Consider the following 22,488-nt stretch of genomic DNA (forward strand, 5'->3'; position numbering starts at 1 on the left):
CTCCCTCCCTCCGTCCGTCCGTCTCTCGCCGCCTTCAAGATATTGACACGGCCGTAAGCCCAGGCATATGGAGGCGTCAAATTGTCTTACAAAAAAATAAATAAATAATAACAACAACAACAACAAATCCTCCTCCTAGCAGGACAGAGAGCACGAAACCTCTGCGCCGGGAAGAGAGGGGAGAGGGGGGCTGCGCTGCTCGGATGTTACCCTCGTTGTCGCTGCGTCCTTTCCGCTGGGCTGTGCACGGGCTTCTGCTGCTCCGCGGTCGGTCACGAGTCAACTTGCTGTTCGTGACAAACGAGCAAACATGTTGGGCGAAGACAGAACAAGCTAGCTGCCCATATCACCCATCGTAAACGCTCACAAGACAGTCAGTCAGTCACCCGGAGCTACAAGTTAGACAGAGGGGAGCATTTCGGGGGGACGTAACAGTGGCGGAACAGCTGGGATAGGCTGCTCGGTCTCTGACGGGGGCTTCCACAGGCTACGCCTCAAATCAAATCACGCCGAGCTCGCTTCAGCTGGGGCGACGGGGGATAAAAACACACATTAACAGCGGCGCCGTTGAGCTTCCCGGGGTCGCATTATCAACGCCTGCTGTCACTAAGTTTCGCCAGCCATCACTGGGCCTACCTAGCTAGCACTAAGTTGAATGTTTGGTCTGCCCCGTTAGCACCGTCCGTTTACCTGCCAATTACCAGGGCAAACACAACCGGAGAAGCGGCTACAAGCTAGTATCTACGCTGCTGGGCAGGCCACACATTCCGGAGGCGTTCATATCCAATAGCAACCGGTTTGGAAATAATTTAGACCCCCAAAAAAACTCCCACACACGTCCTTCTAAAAACGCTTTCCCCTAAAAACGAACTACAATCATCCACCTGCCAAATGTGTTCAAACGGGTTTTCCGGTAGGAATTTTCAAAATAAAAGAGAAATGTGGTAAATTGATCCAGGTTTTCCCCATGTTGTTGGGATCTAAACCAGGGTTTTTCAATCCTGGTCCTGGGGATATTTGAGATGTTTCCCTGCTCCAACACACCTGAAACTTCTAAAACATAAAGCCATTGTCATTTATACAAGCAGCAGCAGGAATTGTTCATAGAGAATTATACTGATATCACCTTTAATTAAAGCATAATAATAATAATGGTGATGATATGATATGAATGATAATAATAACAATAGCATCGGATCTGGAGCCTGCAACCTGCTATATGAGGACAGAGAGAGAGTTGAAAATCACCTGAGAATCTATTGACTCAGCATTCCTAACTATTAATAAAGTACGCCATCTAGTGGCTGTATATTGGGGCTGTATTATTATTTGATTTTTGTGTGCTCCATCTGTCACAGAGCTTGGATAAGTGGTCCTCAAACGTTTTATACCAAGTACCAAGTTAAAGTTTGGGACCATTTCACGCTTAATCAATAAACCACAATATAAACCTTTCCAGCAGGTGAAAGTGCTCCCGAATTGTCCGCCATACTTATTATGGTCACTCTTCCGGAGGGGAAATTATAGAGCTGAAGAGAGCAGCCATTGAAAATCTGGACACACAATCTAGCTCATAACATGTTCTTTCAGGCCCCCCCCCGTCAAGCAAAATCACCTTGGAAATTTCCAAGGTCCAAGATAAATTAGGGCCTTGAGAAGATTGCAGCCGCACATCACAAACAAATATTTTCTTGCACAATCATTTTGTGTGCCAACATTCATTTATTTTTCAAACACTGAGTTTGATGCAAACCCATGAAACAGAAATGAGTGTCCCAAAAAAAAAAGCATCAAAAGACAACAGTAGTGTCTATGGCAGCTGCTGTAATGAATGCGATTTTGAAATATAATACATTCACACATCAAACGCAGTTAACTGGTGAACTGGTTATTAGAGTGGAGAGGCATGAGGCAACATTCAAGTTTAAAAGTTGAAAACAGTGGATTAAAAAAAAAAATGTTGAAAATACATTTTAATGTCGTCAGGAATGATATGTGTGGTGTTGTCGCAGCTGAAATGAGGGGTATTCTCAGAAGGGTGTAGCTTTAAAGTAGTCCTCGATGGGAATGAGTGAAGTGCCTCCAATCCAGTTCTGCAGCCAGACCTGGATCAACTCCAGCTTCATGAAAAACCACCTGTGTCCCACTGGCCACTTTGCCATCACAGGATGTCTAAAAAAACAAAACAAGTCGGAATTAATTCTAACAACCTTCCTGAGGCTGTCTATGAACGTGGTGACGTCGCTCCCAATACTACACATTACACCAGGTCTTCAACTGTTTTTACCTCGAGAACATTGCCTCCTTCGCAAACCCAAGCTCCTCCGTTGGCACCTCCACCATCTTGCCCGTCAGCGTCAGTCGAGCACATCTTGGATCTTCTGGATCATACATCATTTGCCTTGAGGCAGAAAATGATCACGTTACCATGGTTGCAGAGATTAAAAAACAAACAAACAAACAAGAGGTCCAGGGCTCACCTGCAGAACTCTCCCTCTGCCTCGGAGAAGGTGAGAGAAGCATAGGGGTTGCTTTTCAGGTCCGACACGGTGTTGTCCATTGGGGTCATGTAGAAGTAGACGACTCCAGTGCTGTTGTCTGCTGGTCCATCGCTGACCGAGAAGATGTTACCAAAGGGAAGACTTTTTATCTGCAACGGGGAGGGGAAACAGGATGTTCAAAAATACATACATACCATCAACATTCATTTATTTATTCATTTCAGCAACATAAGTCTAAGCAGAAACGAGCAGAGAGCCAAGAATCTAACCTTTGACCTTCCAGTTGAAAGAAGACCCGCTCTACCACTGAACCGCCATCGCCCTCCCAAAACAGGACTGTTACTACTTGTGACACCATATGTAAGAATGTGGCCAAAAACGGTTACTACACTCAAATTCAAAATACTGGAGGCCTTTTAGGTTCTCTGCCATTGTAGCTCAGATGTAACTGGCAACCCGTGGTTGCTCGGCAGCTGAGACTCTACTGACTGCAATGACTGGTAGACGGCGGTAGGTGGCACATGCCAAAACATGATTTTTTTTTTTTATACGAATATTTTGGCTGTACTGTTGTTGTTGGTGAGTTCAGTTTGTTATATGAACATTATTCCTGAGTCTCTGTGACATATTCGGAGGATTTTACAGCCTGTTGCTTTACATTTATTACATAATGCACCTTTAAGATTAGGACTGTGGTATAACCTGTTTATGGTTAAGGGTAGGCTGTTGCAGATGAGTGCAAACCCGTGTGTGTGTGTGTGTGTGTGTGTGTGTGTGTGTGTGTGTGTGTGTGTGTGTGTGTGTGTGTGTGTCTTTGTGAGGACCAACAACTTTTAAACCGCAGGGAAGGAGGACATTTTGAGAAAGTGGGGGACATGTTTTGTTTGTCTTCATGTTCTGTCACACCCAACAAGACCTGGTTTTAGAGTTGAGGTTGGAATTAAGTTTATTTATGACTAGTTAAAATAAAGGTTAAGGGTTTAGCTGTGGTGGTTAGGTTAGACGTGCGCGCGCGCGCGTGTGTGTGTGTGTGTGTGTGTGTGTGTGTGTGTGTGTGTGTGTGTGTGTGTGTGTGTGTGTGTGTGTGTGTGTGTGTGTGTGTGTGTGTGTGTGTTACCTTGTCTTGAGTTGAAATGGTGGACAGGTGTCCCCAGTCACTGTTGTGGGCTATGTATCTGGCCGTCCTGGCGGTCTCCTGGTGCGGGGGCGGGCTGCCGTTGCCGATGGGCTTCTGCTTCACCTCCTCCAGCCTGTACGAGAACAGACGAGAGGAGAACTGCGCCACAGTGTCGTCCTCGTCGCCGCCGGGTTTGACCAGCTCTCCCGGCCCCTTCCCGGTCTCCGAGGACGGATACGCCTGCTGCTTCCACAGCCCCGCACTGTCCACCAACAGCGCTGGGGCGACCTCCTCCTCCGACAGGTCCGCGTCCTCCACGACGTCGTTGGAGGAGACGACCCAGGACACGGAGCCCCTGAGGCTGTAGCCGTGACAGCGGAGCACAGTGGCGAGCAGAGCCACGAGGAAGAGTCGGGCCTTCATGTCGCTGAGTTCGGTTCGACGGCTGCTCTTCAAACTGTCATGTTTACAAACTCACGTGTGTGGTTATTTATAAGAAATCTGACTGTATTTGTTTACACCGCCCCCTACTGGCCTTTCCTTGTCCTTGTTCCTGTTGTCTTTTGTAGGCATAGTTGTGAACGTTACTGCCCCCCATCGGTTGGAGTTGGCCTTACATTTCTGCGCCATATATATTTTTTGCACTGATTTTTTGCAAATCCAAACCAAAATTCACTTTTTTATTATTTTTTTTCAAATACTTGGACACAACATCCAACCGAAGTCAATGCTACACAATTATAGAGTTAATTTTGTATCTGTTAATGGAACAGAATGGCTTTGAAAGCAAAAAAAACAAGCTTTTTGACTATTTGCAGCAATTTCAAATGTTTTGTTTTCAAATTCAAACATTTCTTTGTAAAATCAAAAGGTTTTTTTTTGCAAAGTGGAATTAATTTTTTGCAAATTCAAAAGTTTTTTGTTGTTGCTGTTAAGGCACAAAAGGAGTATTCAGGGATAATGTGACTTACAGAAAAACGACTTCACAGGCGTAAGAAAACAAAAAAGGGTTTATTGAACATAAAGTATTAACAGCTGTGAAATGGTGAATATGATAAAAACATGATTCATAAATATTCGTCTTAAAGTTACGGTGGAAAGGTTTACGTTTCAACATAATCTCTACAATTAAAACACAAACGGTCAATGATTCAGCTCCTTGTGTTTCAGTCCATGGTCTTGTCGCTCCAGGCCATTGACTTCCTCTTGGCCAGTTCCATCCAGGACGGTTGACCGGGGCCCGACATGGACTGCAACACTGTTGACTGAGCGGGGGACGATGAGGGCGATGACAACGTGGCCACATTTTTCCGGATCCATTTGTCCTCGTGAGGCCTTTCTGTGGGGGTCGACTCTGGAGAACAACAAACAAAAACTTTCACCTTTAGTATTTTTCCCCCATGTGTCCTTGAGATTATTACGTATCCACACACCTGCAGGTTTTAGCCCGTGTCTTCCTTCTGGTTTTGTGTTTTCTATGCTGACAGGGGTTGTTTTGGCCGACGCAGGAGATTCGTCTAATGTCTGTGCCTCGCTTTGAACTTTCTTCAAATCCACCTGAGGGAAAAACAACAACTAAGAGTTAGATCGTAATAGAAAAACCTGGTAGTTAAAGGGATAGTTGTTTTTTTTTGAAGTGTGGTTGTATGAGGTATTCACTGAAAAGAGAATATGACATCCTTTTGTCTCTGGAAACTGAAGTTTTTAAACCCCTCACTCTCCCATACCAAAGTCCATAGAGAAAACCATTGTTTTTTTTGTCTTGAGGGTACACAACCGCTGCTGTTCTACACTCTCAGAAATAAGGGTTCCAAAAGGGTTCTTCTACAAGGGCTGAGGTTCTACCTGGAACCATTTGCTGATGAGGGTTCTTGGGAACACTAATGGATCCAGAGAAACCCCCTTTAAAACCCCTTTCCTGAATGGAGGGCTTAAAAAGGGTTCTTGGCAACACTAAGGGTTCCAGGTGGAAACTTCTCCTAGGGTTCTCCTATGAGAACAAGCCAACGAACCTTATATGGTTCTACTTAGCACTTTTATTTCTAAGAGTATACCGCTTCTTTGTTTGGTCAATTTGTGTCACTTTGGTAAATCTGACCAAAGGATTTCAAACACAGAAGTTAGCGTAAGACCTCATCTTCAGGAGCAGAGAACCGAGAACCTTCACAGACATTTTACAGTCTTCAGTTTCCTAATGATGACATTGAAATCCAATGGAGACCACTACAGTAAAACATCAGATCTATCTTCATCGTCAACAGCCACAAACCTCCTTGGCCACGGTTGGAGTGGTCTTCTCTGCCTTTTTTTCCAGAAAAGCAGCAGCCCTCATGCTCACTGAGCCGCCCCGCACTGCTCGCCTCTCTGAGGATGAAGGACCCTCGCCTCCTGGAGGAGGAAGAGGAGGAGGAGGAGCAGATGTGGTTGAAACCACAGTCGTGGACTTGGGCTGACTGGTTTTCTGGAGGACTCTATTGCTCCACGGAGGTTGCTGGGGCGTGGCGTGAGATTGTACCAGGTGAGATGAGGACTCAGTTTGTGTGCAAGAGCGCAAAGAGGACTGTGATACGGCGGTTTGTTTTGGCGTTTGTGCGTCAGCGGAAGCCTTCGACAGAGCAGGAGACGCCGTCGGCGGTGGACTTGCGGACGCCTGCGGCTCCGTTTGATTCGTCGGTCGAGCGGCGCCCGCGAAGTCTCTGGGGAACCGGCTCGTGAAGAGCTGCTGCAGGCTTCGGGTCTTCTCCAGGGCGAGGCTCATCCAGGAAACGTCAGATGGGGCTGTTTGCGGTTGAGGCGGAGGCTCAGTGACGGTGGTCTCGGAGGAGGTCGCTCGAGGGGCCTCTGCAGGCCTGACGTGAGAATCGCCTGCAGGCGGCAGGTTGTTCTTGACTGGAATGGAGAAGCCAGACGGGGCCGGGTCTGAGGAGTGATACGGATCAGTTAGACACACACTGTTGACTGCACTGTTAACGTTTCCATGGGTGGTGTTTTTAATAAGTACAAAGGTCCATAGTGATGACTACAAAGAGATTATTTACTCCCACGAAGCAAAGTACTGCATTGAACTGGTGCAATATTTAACCTTATATGGATGTATGGGTGTAGAACAGTATGGAACCACAAAAACTCACCTGTCACTCTGACTTCTGCAGAAGAGACGCTGGTCGGTGGCTTTTGAGACGTGTGGACCACATGCTCACTGACCTCCTGCTTGATGAGATGAATGGGCGCCGAGTCGCGCTGGAATCTCCTCGATTGAGTCGTCGCGCGCAGTTTGACACCGAACGCCACCTTTCCTTCTTCCTCCTGGACCTCCTCTTGTGCCTTCACTGCCTCTTCCACCTCCTCCCGGCTCCTCTTCACCTCCTCCCGGCTCCTCTCCACCTCCTCCCGGCTCCTCTTCACCTCCTCCCGGCTCCTCTCCAGCTCCTCCCGGCTCCTCTCCACCTCTTCCTGTTTCCTCTTCACCTCTTCATTTTGAGAAGCAGATGATGGTGTTTCTAATTTTCGGAGGCTGCCCCTCTTTTCCCGCTGAAGAGCTGAACTTTTGGGTCTTCCCACAGCAAAGAGGCTCCCTCTCAGCTCTTCCTTTTCCCTCAGGCTTGACGAGGACTTATCCTCTCCACCTTCATGCTTGGCCTCCGCTTGTTGCCTTGTTCCCACAAAACTGCTCGATCTGGGTCGCGCTTCGTCTCGATCTCTGGCAGCGGCGACGGAGAAATGGAAGGATCCGGATCCCGGGGCAGGTCTTTTTAAACCAGTTGTGGGTTCTTTCTCGTCTTGGACCTCCTGGGGAACAACAGTGGAAGGTCTGAAGGTCACGGTTGAGCTGGAGACTGAGGAGTCTTCGGTCATTCCAGTCTTTTTTAGCATATTCCTCTTCTCGTACGACATAACTTGAACCTCGAACCCTGCTTCTCTTCTGCTTTTAAGCTCGGACTCTATGAAGGATGAATGTGGCCGTTCACTGGATGCTGCACCCGCTGGTTTTTGAGGCTTAGGTCTGAGAACCTGTGAGGACAAACTAGATGATTTGGCTGATGCTTCTGATGCTTCCACTTCTGGGGATTTTGAAGGAACATGTTGAGCTGTGTTGATCACAGCAGCGTCTCCTCGATCTGTTTCCACCTTGTCTGGTTCACAGAGTGGCAGCTCTTCTTCGTTCACTGACTCAGATTGGTCGGCATTGTTCGGCGGCGAGTACGAGGGAATCCTGGAGTCAGTCTGACACAGAAAGAGGACGGCAAAGATTCAAGATGCTTATTCTCATATGTTCAGACAGACAATTAAATTCTTAATTTGCACGTTTCCCTAGTCACAAAAACGTACTCACCGTAGCGACTCTCTTCTTGGTGCTGGCCCGCTGGTTTCTGGGTTTCACAGACATCCGGTGGCGAGCAGCAGAGGTGTCCAGGCAGGGCGTGAACCGAGCTGGAGAAGTGAGGTCCAACGAGGTCTCGGCGACAGAAGCAGGTAAAGGGCGGGAGGGATGCTTCGGTACAGGGACGGGGGAGAGGGGAGGAGAGGATGGCTGGGTTGTGTTCTGAAAATGAATATCAATCAATCGTTGTGAAATCAATAGCATTATTGCAGGCTGCTGTAATAGTCTGTGTCTGAAATAACATTTACATCATTGTCATTCAATAAAAAAATAATGAACAAAATACATTTTCTTTTAAATGTGCGGTACACCATTTCTTCCACTAGGCGGTCTCCCGATCAAATCAATATTAAAAAGGCCGAGTTTAATAACGTCAGGAAGCGGCACAGGAGTAGTTAGTGAGTTAGTTAGTTACCCGTTAGTTACAACACGTGTCAAACTCAAGGCTCGGGGGTCATTTGGCCCGCTACATCATTTTATGTGGCCCGCGAGTGATTAATTGGTCTTTAAAAATCTGTTTAAAATAGGTCTATGCTGCTTTAAGGCATGTGTTGACCATAAACTACATTTCCCACAATGCATGGCGATTGTGTTACCCGCAAAGTGACGGCACCGCCACTAGATCGCAGTGTATCATTGTAAATGCAGTGAGTGTAATGTGTGAAATTGAATAAGTAATAAATAAGTTACCTTTATTTTACATTATATTTGGTCACATTTAGTAACATTTATTCTGTATGACAGTTACATCTGGCCCTTTGAGGGTAACCATTATGCTGATGAGTTTGACACCGCTGTGTTACAAATACACACAATAAAAGTGCTGAATATTTCCGAAACAAATCAATGAAAGGTTTTAGCTGATGTCAGTAAACTACTCAACAAAGCACATTGACATTAACCATTCATTTTGATATATGTTTATGCAGAAGTGTTACATACTGTGTCTTTAATTTATCCTATGTTGAATCTGTGTACAAACTAAGCAAAATCCTTATTCTCAGTTCTCAAAACCGTCAAATTTGAACCCTGGAGAGGTCGTGGCGGCCGATCTCACTCAACCAGTGCGTCTTTTACAACTCCTTTATCTTGGAAACACGGCGAAGGGGAGTCGCACAGATTAGATACAAGTTCTACCTGGAACCCATTTGAAGAAAGGGTTTTTCAAGGGTTCTTGATAACACTAATGGTTCCAGTAAGAACCATTTTGATCCAGAGAACCCTTTAAAACCCCTTTCCTGAATAAAGGGTTTTAAAAGGGTTCTTGGTGGAACCCTCCAAAAGGGTGCTCCTATGCAGACAAGCCGAAGAACCTTATATCGTTCTACTCAGCACTTTTATTTGTAATAGTGTAGTCTTAGTCTAAACACGCTTCTCCAGAAGAAGAACCAGTCAGTCATGCAGATAACGGAGCATGTATCACGTACTGAGAAGAGGAAGTACCTTGCTAAAGACTGTGACATCACTTCCTGTGACCTCGGCGGAGCCGTCATCCCCTAAGTGTCTCCCCACGTCGTCTGGACGCCTGATCGGCAGAACCAGAGGTGGTGGCCCCAAGTGCATCTTCTGCTGCTGGAGCTTCATCTATGAAACCACAGATGTTCAAAAAAAAAACTGTGAAATCTGTGTGAAAATAACGCAGAAGAATAAGAAGCGTTTTTTTACCTGCAGAGCTTTGATCTTGCTGTGGACATTCTCCTGTGATAAGACCCGGGCCGGTTCCGTGTCTGTCAGGACCTCGTCGTCCAGGAAGATGCTGTCGTGAGAGAACGCTCGTGAGCCCATAACTCCGTGAGAGCATCTGAGGGAGAGCAGGAGACGATCAGATCAGAAATGACAACATGTGAGACATCTGAAGGGTCGAGGGGCCAGGACACTCACGCCAAGTCGTCATCTGAGCCGAGTTCCTCTGCCGCGGTGACGTCTCTGGCCGACTGACTGAGCTTGGCGTGCCTCTCCTCACCGGTCCTCTTGCTCTTCCTGAAGAGGCGGGTTCTCAGAGACTTGAGTTTGGACCTTTTGCTTCCTGCTAAAGATTGAGATCCAAGTCAGAACTACCCTCTCTCAAACTCCAACACACAAATGCAGAAACAAGAGAGTAGTTCCTCATGGGGCCCCTTTCTAGTTTTTGCATAGGGTTTGTCCACAAGGCGATCCACGGAACATCCGTCCTCCATCCTGACGTATACAACTCCAGTTTGAGGAGGATTTGAATTCTGAATTTGAATACCGGATTTAAATATTTCCACACATCTGTCAGGTACAACATGTACATATACAACTCACCTGGAATGTCCTCGGTGCTTTCTCCTGCATCTCCAGAGGAAGACTCCATGAGGCCGAGTCCTGGAAGAAGCACAGAACAGACGAGGACACGATGTGTAAATAAGTGTCTATGAGGAGTTACCCTGGTCACACTGTGAAGGGGGCGTGAAGGGGAGTCATGTGTTCACCGGCAAACACTTGATTCAGCCCTAAGAAGGTAACGCAGGCCTTGAGGGTCAAAGGTTTATGGCATTATCACGACACACAGCAAACCTCGGGGTGTGGCGTAAGAAAATCTGCCTCTCTTGGAACGAGCAAAAAAACGGTTTAACAAGAGCAGAATATACAGAGGAAAATGCATTTAGTGCAAGCATAAAGAAGAATAAAGACACTGGAATCTGCTTTTCATGCAACACTGCACTGTCAAACATCCTGTGTGTGTGTGTGTGTCTGTGTCGGTGTTCCTTTGTTTTACAGCCGTTCTGTCTTGTTGTACCTTGCCCCGGTGACTGTTCCATGTGATGATGAATGAACACCATAGACCGGAGGCTCTCAAACGTGCAGCGATAAAAACTTGAAGCTTGAAAAAAAAACAGAAAACGAACTCACATTGTAGCGAAAATGTGCTCAGTTGTCGTCTTTGTGAATTAATTTCATGCATAACAAGTGCATTTATTTTTTTCTCTGCCGGCAATTTTGAAAGATTCAATTTCAGACCTTTTTGAATCAAATACTCCATATTACAAAAAAAAACCTCAAACTAACACCTAAAACGACTAAAAAACTAAACTAAAACTAAGTATTTACAAAAAAATTTAAAAAAATTAAAAAAAAACATACATACCTATACATATACGTATATATATCGTTCCCTTAGAAAATAAACACTTTTATTTTGAAATTCTACAAATACATGACCGGCCCCTAGACATTTAGCCCCCATATGTTTTGTGTCTTTTATTTACAGTTTCATTTTGCATCCTGAATGTGTTTTTTATTGTGAACTATAGATATATAATTATAATAATAAAAAATATAATTCGAACAGGCTTTCCTAGGTCGTTCCTAGATGTTTTTATTCTCTTTTCTGCACTTTCTTCTCCTCCTTTAGCTATTCTTTCTTCTGCTGATTTTAATCGTGTCTGATTTTAATCGTGTCTGATTTTTCTCTTAGTCTTTTGTTTATTTTGTTTTTTGGTTTCTGTAGCACTTTGAGATAACTTTATGAAAAGTGCTTTACAAATAAAATTTATTATTATTATTATATATATATACACGTATATATATAAACATATATATATCGTTCCATTACAAAATAAACACTTTTATTTTGAAAATTCTACAAATACATGACCATACGTTTAGTGGCCCATGTGGTCGCCTGAGTTTGAGAACACCCCTGCCATAGAAATAACATAATAATTTTCGAGTTCGCCAGTTGAAGCCACCCTGGAAGTACGAATATATTAATTAGCCACCAGGGGGTTTAAAGAGTTCAATAGAAACACACAATGTTCCAGGTTAGAGGAAAATCGACATCTGTGAATTTCAGGTTGCAAAAACTTCGACTTGGCAAATCTCGAGGCCTTGAAATACAAATAAATAAACGCTGTGTCTGTGGAATTTATGAGCTCAGAGAGTTCACAATTTTTTTACTCTGAGTTTTTCCGTCCAGTGAGCTAAACTACAGAAACAAAAGGATAATCTTGTGGATTATTGACATTGCAAGAGACCTCACAGCAACATAATAATCTACCACTACAGCGGTCTCCGTACCACGGACAAACTTCACTTCACTGTGCAGTAGAAAACAAAATGAGTGGATTTACCCAACAGCAGCAGCAGCAGCAGCAGCACTTGTCCTCGTCTCTACGCCGAGTTGTCCTGTGTCCGTGGCATATCGTCCCCCTCCTGTCCTTAATGTTTAAACCTCAGGGGTTTTTTTGTTTTGCATCATGCACATCTGCAGATGAAGGGAGAAGAAGAAGCAGAGACAGAGCGAGGGAAGTGGAGGAAGCAAGAGAGGAAGAGAGAGGGAAGGTCACTTCACGACAGGATAAGTGAATGCACAAAGAGAAAAGAGGACAGAGGAGAATGACACACACACACACACACACACACACAGAGAGATACTCTATTACATTAGTGGCACACTGTGGTCCTTTGCGCTAAGCTCCTTATAAAACGCTAACCTGATTTTAGGCCCAGAAATGAGAGTAGAGGGAGAGAGAAAAAAAAAAAGAAGCTCTGGTTGGAAAGAGGACGTTCATACAGGAATTACAGGGGATTCACTGCACATGTGAAGTAGTTATGGTGCAGTGAATTGGACAAATACACTATGAAGTAGTCTGATACTCTTTTAGTCCTCGCTTGACACTGACAAGGTTTTATAGAATAGTTTTACAGTTCAGAAATATCAAATACATACAACGTCTATCGCCCCCCTGTGGATGCCTGAGTAACTACCAAAACATTGCGTTCATCCCGAGATGACCTACTTCTCCTGCCCCCCCCAGCCCCCTCACTACTCTCATTCATACAAAAAGAGTTACTTTGGGTGTTATGTCTGTTCTCTTTTATTGTGAAACGCTGTCAAGGTCTTAGCAAAATGTACTGTACGTATATATGTATACGATCCTGCAGGGAGACAAAGACTTATCCCACATGTGTATGTTGAAATAATACGTTTTATCTGGGCCACTGGGCTTCAGTGAGAGGGAGGAGGGAGGAGAGACGCCGGCAGGAAGTGGAGAGCAATCCTTTACATTCACACTTTTGTATCTGGACTATAGGTATGGGACGATACCGATACCAATATCACAAAATCGAGTATACCGATATTATTAGTCTGATACCGTCATTTATGGATGTAGGAAGCTGTGAACTGTATTCACATTTATGCCGAGTCATTTCAAAGACCTATTTCTCCAACTGTGTCACAAATATTGTTCTCAGCCCAAAACATGACTCAGCTAAAATGCTTTTGCTGAATTGTATTGATACAGTCTGTGGAAAGTAATCAGACTAATACCGACTGATACGGACCGATACTGACCGACACTGACCGATACCGACAGATACTGACCGATTCCACCCGATACCGACTGCTACGACCGATACCGACCAATACTGACTGATACAGACAGATACTGACCGATACCGACTGATATTGACCGATACTGACTGATACCGACAGATACTGACCAATACCAACCAATACCGACTGATACAGACTGATACCGACCAATACTGACTGATACCGAGAGATACTGACCAATACTGACCAATACTGACTGATACCGGATATCGGCAGATATTGATACTTACCTTTAATACTTTACACGAAAACAACTTACACATGAAACTTACCTACAACTAACTAGTACTAAAGCTGTACGCATGCTTGGGCAAAAATGCATCAAAATGTATTTTAATATGAAATACGCAGGTCAAGGGCTAATCCTTCCATTCATGGTGTAAATGTGTATTCAGATACAGGACAATATACATACAGGTAAATGTTATCTTTCTTTGAATGTGATTACAGCTGATATATAATGAAGAGACGTGTGTCCATACATACTTCAGGGGAATAATGAAGGATAATTGATGCAGTTATGGTCGTCTTTGGTTTATGTGTTTTTTTTTTGTTGTCCCTGATGGATTATAATCCCCCCCCCCCCAGACACCAGATGAGGACTGTGCATATCGAAGATTAAGGCCAATAGATAATCCGATCACGGCACCGTTACCGTTCAAACAAACAAACAATCCCCACTGACATTTGATGGGTCGATATTTGATGGGCCCTCCTCCTCCCATCACCTCAGTGTAGCCAGTGCTTGACTATTATTGATGCAAAATAAACACTTTAAGTTCCATTAATCATAGTTCTTTAATCACAGAGGTCAGTATAATCCACAAAAGTGTCAGAGTACTAAACTTACACATTTAATGACTTACATGTAGGTTTTAATTAGGCCGTATACTAAGTACAAAACATCGAATATGAAGTAACAGTGCAATTTAAAAAACACCAAAGACATAATGATATAAAAGCATGTTTAATATGGTTTATATTACAGTTCATTAACATTTCCACCAGGTGGCAGCATGGTCAACTCAAACAGGACAAACACTGGACATGTAATTGAAGGCAAATCTATAAGAGTACATCGCAATGAAAGTCTCAAGTGAGTCAGTATCAATAATTATTGTGATATAATTACAAATATTTAGAGATGAAGTTTAACTCCAGAGCAACATTTTATATTATTTATGGACAAAAAACACTGGAACACTTATTTAAACTTATTTAAAGGCAGGTGTGTATAAATAATAGAGTCCCTTGAGTTAATAAAAACAGTAAATCGTAAAAGTGTCAAGAGTCTCGTTGTGTTTTTGTGTGTTTGGTGTGAAAAATGTCCACCGTCGTCTCGTGACACGGCCTGAAGTCGTAGTCGGACCAGCCGATAGAAAAGCGACTCTGTGGAAACACAGAAACGTGTTGACATACACACACACACAGACGTCCAGCTTCTGATAAACGAACTTGTATGAAAACTCACCTGAGGCTTCTTGAAGTAATCCAAGCCTCTCCCGATCTTTATGATCCAACCATTGTCAAACCTACAAACATCAAAGTGAGGAAAAAGTCCAGATTACTGCCACCAAAATAACGAGAGAGGAACCAAAGCGTGACGGTGACTCTGCTGCACCTTATTTCTCTGTCGTGGATGGTGGTGGAGAACTGCAGGTCCAGGGTCACTCCATGACCTCTCAGACTGTCTTTCATTGCGGACAAAGCGCTGCTCTGTTGTTTACTATCTGCCTGCAGGACAAGAGGAAGAAGACCATGAGACAAAACAAACTCTCGTCAAACCACGTCTGAGTTCACCACAGAGTCTGACTCACGTCATCCTGAGAAGTGACGAGGTGGACGCTCTTCAACGCGCAGTCGGCCTTCAGCAGCATCTCGCAGAAACGCAAGAAGTTGTACAACTGCAGAAGAGAGAAGGGTTTTTGTTTAACCCTTAATTAGAGTATGAAGGGAAACTTCTCTGATATTATTCTGGGAAAATAATCTCATTTTTGTCTGCTAAACACACAATTTCCGCGGGGGAAAAAGGGCAGTTCGTACACGCTTTAATCACGTTGGGAAACCTGCGGACTAAACCCAACAGGAAGTCGGCCATTTTGGGTTGAACGACGACTGGGAGCCGATATATCGCACGTGTAGCATTTGATTAAACTTCTCCCTCGAGCTTTACTGCGACCGTTTTCAAATTTGGTCAGGTCAATCTGGATAAAACAGGGATTAAAACTCGTCAAAAGCTTCACGTAACGTAGCACAATGCAGGCGCTAGGGAGTGTCAAAGTTGAGGACTTAAAAATATGAAACTGTTGCTATAGAAAGTCCGATCACAAACAAACTTACTATGATTGACTAATAATAAGAACGACTTATATTCTTATAGTGCTTATTTTAAACATACATTTCCTATATGTCACGTGTCTGACTGTGTGGGGTCAGTAAAGTCTTATCTAATCTAATCTAAAGGTTACTTACATGTCATCGAAACAAAGGTACAAAGTTTGTCCACAACGGGAATGTGAAGGTTGAGCCAGTTATTCAAAAGAGAAAACATGCTAATCTTCAATAATAAAAGAAACATTTGCCTAAACCCAGCTTGAAACAAAGAAGAATAAATCTTGACAAATTACCTGGTGGGTGTGTCGTATGTACGGATCCTCCACCCAGACTTCTGACAGTGAGCTGGTGATGTACGGCTTGAACAGAACCGCGTAGCTGTAACCAGTGGCGTCCTCCGATATCCTAATCTGCTCGTGGTACTTCCCATCTGACAGCACAGCGGGGTGAGGGGGGGGGAAGAGAAATCAGAGGAGGAGGAATCTCATCCTCCATCACTGAACTGCTGGTGGCCGCGTGCCTCGATTTAACAGCTAAATAACCGCAATTTTAGAGTGTTTTTTTCTGTGTATCTCAATTAGTTTGAGATTTAATACAACATATGCCAAGAACTCTATACTATCAACTTAAAAGCTAAATTTTGACAAAACGTGACCTTAACCCTTTTCACTTCGGATAGGATTTTCATGCAGGATATTTGGAGATTTTTGGTGGGATTATCAGTCAAATATTAGCTAAGTTTAAAGCCATCTTTACGCCATTTCTCCTAACATGTACCTTCCTTCATCTGGTTGACGAGAGCCTTGATTTGCTCTGCTCTGTCCATGTAGCCCTTTATCTTCTTCCTGTAGTAATCTCTCTTTGTTTCGTCTTTCACAGCTGCACACACACAAAAAAACAAGAAATAAATAAACAACATGATCATCCACGCCTTGAGACGTCTTTTGCAGAGGAGAGAGACAGGAGACCTTTCAGCGCGTCCATCAGCAGACTGATTCCCTCCTGGTAGCAGACCAGAGACTCTTGGAAGCGGCTGCTCTGGTCCAGCTCCACCGCCCGTTTCAGGACCGCGATGGCAGACGTCTCCATCCCCGACAAGTTGTTCTCTGCCATTGTCCTGTCAAAAGTTGTGATTGTTCTTGTGAAGTTGTTCTTATGAATTATCGTATTTATTGTATTTTTGTTTCTATTCCTATTGCTGTCTATTTTGGTCATTCATTACTATTATTTACATCCAGTGTTTCCTCTTTTCCTCAATTATGTTTCCTCTGCTGTTGCTTATCCATTATGTGCTACATTTTCTTCATTTCGGGAAAGGAAATTTGTATTTACTGTCAGGGGGGAATTGTTTTAAGGGAAAATAAGTATTTTATTTGAACAGAATAAAGATAATATTACCTTATTTACACTTTAATATTAAGTGGAATACCGTGTTGAAGCAAAAAGTCAGATGAAAATTGACTAAATTAGCAACTCAAATAACCTGTGCATAGGCTACAGAAGACAATTTCGCAACTACGTCGCAAAAGACGTAACACTTTCCCTGAAATATAAATAGAAAACACCGCGAGCTTCGTTACATTTCACTGGATGATAAAGTATAAATAGTAGTTCAAAAATAGCAGTAACAATGCAGTTATTTCTCACCTAGTGTTAGAAAAGTCGCCTTCTTCCTGGTTGTTTCACAAGTGCGTCGCAAAAATACGTCCGGCAGTGTCTCGCGGTCCAACCAGACGATCCTAGTGCCTCCGTATTACACTCGTTACGGTAAATGTACTGAAACGATTGGTGGTACCTACATTTGGGGTTTGAAATAAAATGTTAGGACAATATACAAATACAATAAAATATGCATTGGTATAATAAAGAAATACATACTTTGCCGAGGGAGCTGTTGTTTTGTGATGACCGTAAACACCCAAGTAATTGTGCAGATTCAAAGTTGACAGGTTCCACACAGTTTCACCACGGGAGAGTTTGTTCACGGCGTCTTCCTGTCTTTTTAAAAACACAGCATTAACTTCACATTTAAATACGCACATTAAATTATATATCATTCGACAGTTTAAAATCACACACACAAAAAAACTGTAGGAACATTATATAAGTAATATTTGTCACATCGGTGCAATTTCGCAGTGACACATTCACATTTCACGTTTGGGACAATCATGGCGGATGAAAATAACGTTAACTCTCTATGAAGTCGGTTTTCATCCCAGTTATTAAATGAAACACGCGTGTGAATTAAGTGTTTTTGTATTTGACGTCTAACAGTTGTGAGTTTATTTTATTTTAAATGCGCATTGTGCAGTTAGTTTGGTCTTTACGCTCGTGTTTGACGGCCGTTGGTCCGTAACCTTGGCATCAGTCATACCGAAGAAGAAGCGAGGACAGACGCAAACATGTCAGGTGTCTGTCGCGGTTTAAGCTCTTTATCAACCAAGGTAAAAAATTAAGTATACACAGAATTATATAAACTTTGATATGCAATTATTACCTCGGTGTTGATGATACCTGTTGGATTATGAAATGTGACGCAAAATGGCCTTTATATGCTGCCTTTGTTTTTATCTTTGTCTCATCTGTGTGTTTACAGATCCTAACAGATGCCACACGTTTACCTTGCCCCTGGTTTGTGTCTGCACGCACCAAAGTTTCCAAACCTAGAATCCCAAAAGAGGTAATCATAAAATCAGTTAGTTTTTTAGTGCTGAATGTCATCAGTCAATATTAAAATGTGTGGAAAGTTAGCTGCTGTGTGAAGTCAGTTTCACTACATTTTTGACCAATACTGAATATTTTATCATTCCTCCTCCCTATTTCAAACAGATTAATCTGTCCAGCTGTGTTTAGCAACAATGCTGTCTTTGTTTTGCATACATGAACATTTAAATATATGTGCTCAGTATTCAATCTCTGCTTTCCTTCGCAGCTTTTTGCAGAGAGGTCGAAAGAGCACGGGAAATATGGAGGGGATCCAGAGCAGCCTCACAAACTGCACATCGTGACTCGAATCAAGAGTGTGATGCGGCGACCGTACTGGGAGAAAGAGATGGTGAAACATCTGGGACTGGAAAAGGTACGACTGTACAAAATTACATGACAAGTTCTCCATTGCGGAGGACATTTATTACATTTTCTCGAGGGAAAACATTCCATTGAAGGTGTAAGACTCTGTCTTTGTCTTGTTTTTAGGCACACACCCCTGTGATTCACAAAAACACACCTGCAGTCAACAGCCAACTGAAATTTGTCAAGCACCTGGTGAGGTAAGAGTAGTGTGCACCAGTAAAATACCCAATAAGTCGCAGCTATATATGGCGCATAAAAGTAATTTGTGTCTCATCGTTTCCGGTTTATTCAGGATCCAGCCTCTGAAGACTCCATACGGACTCCCCGCTGAACAAGACATGGCCAACGCCTACATCAACAGCAAAGGAGAGCTGATTGTCCATCGCCTTCTTGAACCTGCGGACGCCAAGGCTATCGAATCTTAGCAGCGCGCTCAGCGATTTAATCATCCAGTTGTACATATGTAAGAAAATGTCTGGTAAACTCTGACTAATGACACAGGAAAACATGTTTTGCTGAATAAAAAACCCTCTGACTTGCAGATTTGAATGGATTCTGGATTTTACTTGGGGGGGGGGGGGGGTGGAATGTTTGGTTTGTTTTACCACATTGTCAATCATAGATACATCCACCAGATACAAGCAATGTAGAAAAAACAAAGGAGCAAAGACTTAAGTGGTTTTATTCTTACTTTTTAATAAGTCTGCATTCATTGAGTCACTCTTGCTACAAGAAAAAAGTTGTTTTTTTCGTGAAAATGTATATAATCTGTCGCTTCAGGAAGATCTTGGCACTCGCATTGGTTTGCATGATATGGGACAAACGGTTACACGGAAACATGCGGAACAAGGGCAAACGGAGATGGCGGACTTCACGCAACGAGCCTAAGTTGGTCATATTGGCAAGTGCGGAAACACAAAAAACAGACACAAGAGCCACTAAAATCAATACTTCACTCTCGCTCCATGGGGTGAAGTCATTAAAACTTTAAGGAGCAAAAGGCACAGCTGATTGTGACAAACTGAATATTACCCATTAGTATGTTTATACTAGTGTAAAATCACTTTAGGAAAGGTAATACATGAAAAGAAGTCTTTCGCATGTAAGGCAGAGGCCACCATCTTGTGATTCACCGTTTCTACAGTAGCCCGAATGGACGAACCAGTCACAGTGCATGTTTTGCATTTTAAAGCAGACAAGTAAAAAAAAAACTGTAGTACCGCTTGCTCTTTTTGTCACAATCTGCCGTTTCTGTTGTGAAACAGCCGTCTGCTCCTCGTTTCAATTATTAACGTCAAAACCTACACATCATTTAAACCCCAATGTGCGTCTTTAATTCTCAAGACATAAAATCATGAAAAACCAATCATAATTTGTAAATTAAATATGGAAAGTGGCAAAGGATAGGTTACCGACGTGTGGAGAGAAGAAAGAAAATTAAAGCGGGCTTTTTTCTGCTGAACTATTTTGAATGAGGTAGCCCTGAGAGAGAAAACCAGGCGACCGTCTGTGCTCTTCAGTCGTCAGAGTCTGAATCCGACTCGTAGCCTCGTCCTCTGATGGTTTTCTTCTCCAACTTTGTGACCTTGGTGCCCGATCTATGCGACGCTGTGGGGGGCTCCATCAGGTTACCACTGGCACGGGACCAAAAGAGCACAGTAGAAATGAGGGAAAGTCTATTTTTTTTTACAAAGAAATGCGCCAGACCCCATCGTCGCTCACCTGTAGTTGATGACGTCTGCGCAGCCGAGCCTCCATTCGAGCATCTCCGTGGAGAACTCGTCTGTGTTTCCCAGATCGCCGAATCCAACCACGTAGTCCTTGGTTTTGCCGTCGACCACCAGAGCCAGAGTAGGAATGACCTTGATCCGCAGCCTCTCCGACAGAAACGGGGCCTTCTCTGCGTTCAGTTTGATGAATTTGGTCTCCACGTGCTTCTTTGCCAAGATGGCCAAGTGTTTGTCGATGATCTTACATCTATACCAAAGAGATAAAGTATCAAATGATACTGTAAAATAATTCATCAAAGAATTTACTCATCTTTCTGTATTGCTTAATATTTTATTAAGATTTATTTTTTCATCAATTTGTTTAAAATAAACAAAAAACAAATTAATGTACCTGAAAGTGGAATTTCTATAGAAGTGGCAGACGACATTCTTGGTGTCCTTGACCTCGGGGAAAAAATCCTTCTCACTTGAGATTTCTCTGTACTCCCCGTGGCCTTTAGACAACCACTCCTGAAAAACAGCATACACAGGTGAGACTGGGCTTCGAAAACTGTATTACTTGTGAGTGGAAAAGGACAAAAACTATACAAAATCCTTGGATGTAGTACACTCCAGTTAAAGGTTCAGTCCCACATACCTGCTTCTGTTTCTGGGCTTTTTTAAGTGCCTCTAACCGCTTCTCCTTCAGCCTCTCCAAGTCATCTTCGTCCATATCGTTCAGTTTGGAGATCTGTGCGTCCACCTTCTCCTCCACCAGCTTGGCCGACTGCTCCAACACCTTTGTTAAGATGTCCATTTGTTGGTTTTCCATGGTTTGTCTCCTAAATTCAACACCGTATCAGAACCTGCAGGGACACGACGGAGAAGGTTCATGGATGTTGTGTAGGAGGACACAAGTGAGAAGAATACCTTCTGAATTTCAAATCAACCCCTATTCTCCTCTCTATTGCCCTTTACCTTCCTTTATGTCAGTTCGATGTTTCTTCATCAGCTTCAAGTTCTTTCAATGCAGTTCCTCCTTTACATCTTGACTACAAAGTAGAATTTCTCTTACTTCATTACACCTTTGCCTTTTATCTGCAGTTAAGTGTGAATCCAGTATGGTTGCCATGGCAACCGAGTACATTCCTCTATATTTGTGCACATATTCTTAAGTATGGACGGCACCGGACCACTTTCTCATGTGATACTGTTATCGATATCACAAAGCAGAGTATTTAAGTCCGATACAGTCATTTTTTTACCATTTAAACTATGAATAACAACACTTTTTTTGTATTGTATTTAACATTTTATCTGTCCCCATTTTTACCATTATTGGACCAATACCAAGTACTATACCGGCTCATCCCTATTCTTAACGGCCTACATAATCGAACCGAACTATGGTAGATTAAGATTGCATGGTTCTAACGATGCCTCTGGTGTGAATAACAGTATCGCAAACGTAAACAATACACTTGACAGTATCTGAGCTGCTTCTGTCAGCTGGAGACAAAGCCATAGTAACCACAGGACACGCCTCGTTTCTGCTGGCTGTTAGCTTACTTATGCTACGAAGTTATGGCGTCTCTTTTTCTCCTTAACCAAGTTATTTATCACATTACTTCACAATTGCTACTCGTAAATACACAACACTTGTCCGACAGGTGCTTATAAAGGCTGACTTGTGCAAGTAATCGGGGAGAAACGTTGCCACACTTCCCGATACGACCATAACCTGCCAAGCTAAGTAGCTAACATTAGCCTCGCCAGTCACGGGGATATTAGCGCTCACAGTGGCATGGAAGCCTCCACGTGTATGTGTGACAGTAACAAACTTATATATCACTTATATACAGTAAAAAAAACACATTAACGGGTAAATCGCAGCCAAACTGGCGATAAATGATTACCTGACGTGCTTTTGCTCCGTTGCTTCTTGAGCGAAATGCAAACCGTCACTCCGGAAATGACGACACCACAGGACCGGACGTGATGTCACACAC

General features: G+C 43.3%; 4 protein-coding genes across 5 annotated transcripts; 1 reads left to right on the forward strand and 3 right to left on the reverse strand.

The window, feature by feature from the left end:
• Positions 1-1,716: 1,716 nt before the first annotated feature.
• creg2 (cellular repressor of E1A-stimulated genes 2) lies at positions 1,717-4,086 on the reverse strand. The gene is made up of 4 exons (XM_083902202.1): positions 3,619-4,086; positions 2,481-2,650; positions 2,288-2,401; positions 1,717-2,172 (listed from the first exon to the last, which is right to left on the reverse strand). Exons 1-4 carry the CDS (start codon positions 4,039-4,041, stop codon positions 2,031-2,033), a joined length of 849 nt encoding a protein of 282 aa, XP_083758328.1. The 5' UTR covers positions 4,042-4,086; the 3' UTR covers positions 1,717-2,030.
• A 10,559-nt stretch (positions 4,087-14,645) lies between these two features.
• mitd1 (MIT, microtubule interacting and transport, domain containing 1) lies at positions 14,646-17,359 on the reverse strand (the record flags this gene model as incomplete). The annotated part of the gene is made up of 8 exons (XM_083902925.1): positions 17,343-17,359; positions 16,664-16,812; positions 16,473-16,574; positions 15,989-16,125; positions 15,179-15,265; positions 14,983-15,095; positions 14,833-14,893; positions 14,646-14,750 (listed from the first exon to the last, which is right to left on the reverse strand). The coding sequence occupies exons 2-8, from the start codon at positions 16,806-16,808 to the stop codon at positions 14,646-14,648; spliced, it is 750 nt and encodes a 249-aa protein (XP_083759051.1). The 5' UTR covers positions 16,809-16,812; positions 17,343-17,359.
• A 515-nt stretch (positions 17,360-17,874) lies between these two features.
• Positions 17,875-19,257, forward strand: mrpl30 (mitochondrial ribosomal protein L30). The gene is made up of 5 exons (XM_083902264.1): positions 17,875-18,142; positions 18,295-18,378; positions 18,631-18,777; positions 18,894-18,967; positions 19,063-19,257. Exons 1-5 carry the CDS (start codon positions 18,101-18,103, stop codon positions 19,193-19,195), a joined length of 480 nt encoding a protein of 159 aa, XP_083758390.1. The 5' UTR covers positions 17,875-18,100; the 3' UTR covers positions 19,196-19,257.
• A 195-nt stretch (positions 19,258-19,452) lies between these two features.
• txndc9 (thioredoxin domain containing 9) lies at positions 19,453-22,459 on the reverse strand. Of its 2 annotated transcripts, none has more exons than XM_083902145.1 (5): positions 22,396-22,459; positions 21,138-21,345; positions 20,892-21,010; positions 20,493-20,747; positions 19,453-20,404 (listed from the first exon to the last, which is right to left on the reverse strand). In XM_083902145.1, exons 2-5 carry the CDS (start codon positions 21,309-21,311, stop codon positions 20,287-20,289), a joined length of 666 nt encoding a protein of 221 aa, XP_083758271.1. In that variant the 5' UTR covers positions 21,312-21,345; positions 22,396-22,459; the 3' UTR covers positions 19,453-20,286. The 2 variants fall into 2 exon arrangements, with proteins under 2 accessions (XP_083758271.1, XP_083758272.1); XM_083902146.1 differs by lacking the exon at positions 22,396-22,459 and adding an exon at positions 21,458-21,533.
• Between the last annotated feature and the right edge of the window lie 29 nt (positions 22,460-22,488).

The sequence above is a fragment of the Microchirus variegatus genome, assembly GCF_963457635.1.
Source record: "Microchirus variegatus genome assembly, chromosome: 16".
Lineage (NCBI taxonomy): Eukaryota > Metazoa > Chordata > Actinopteri > Pleuronectiformes > Soleidae > Microchirus > Microchirus variegatus.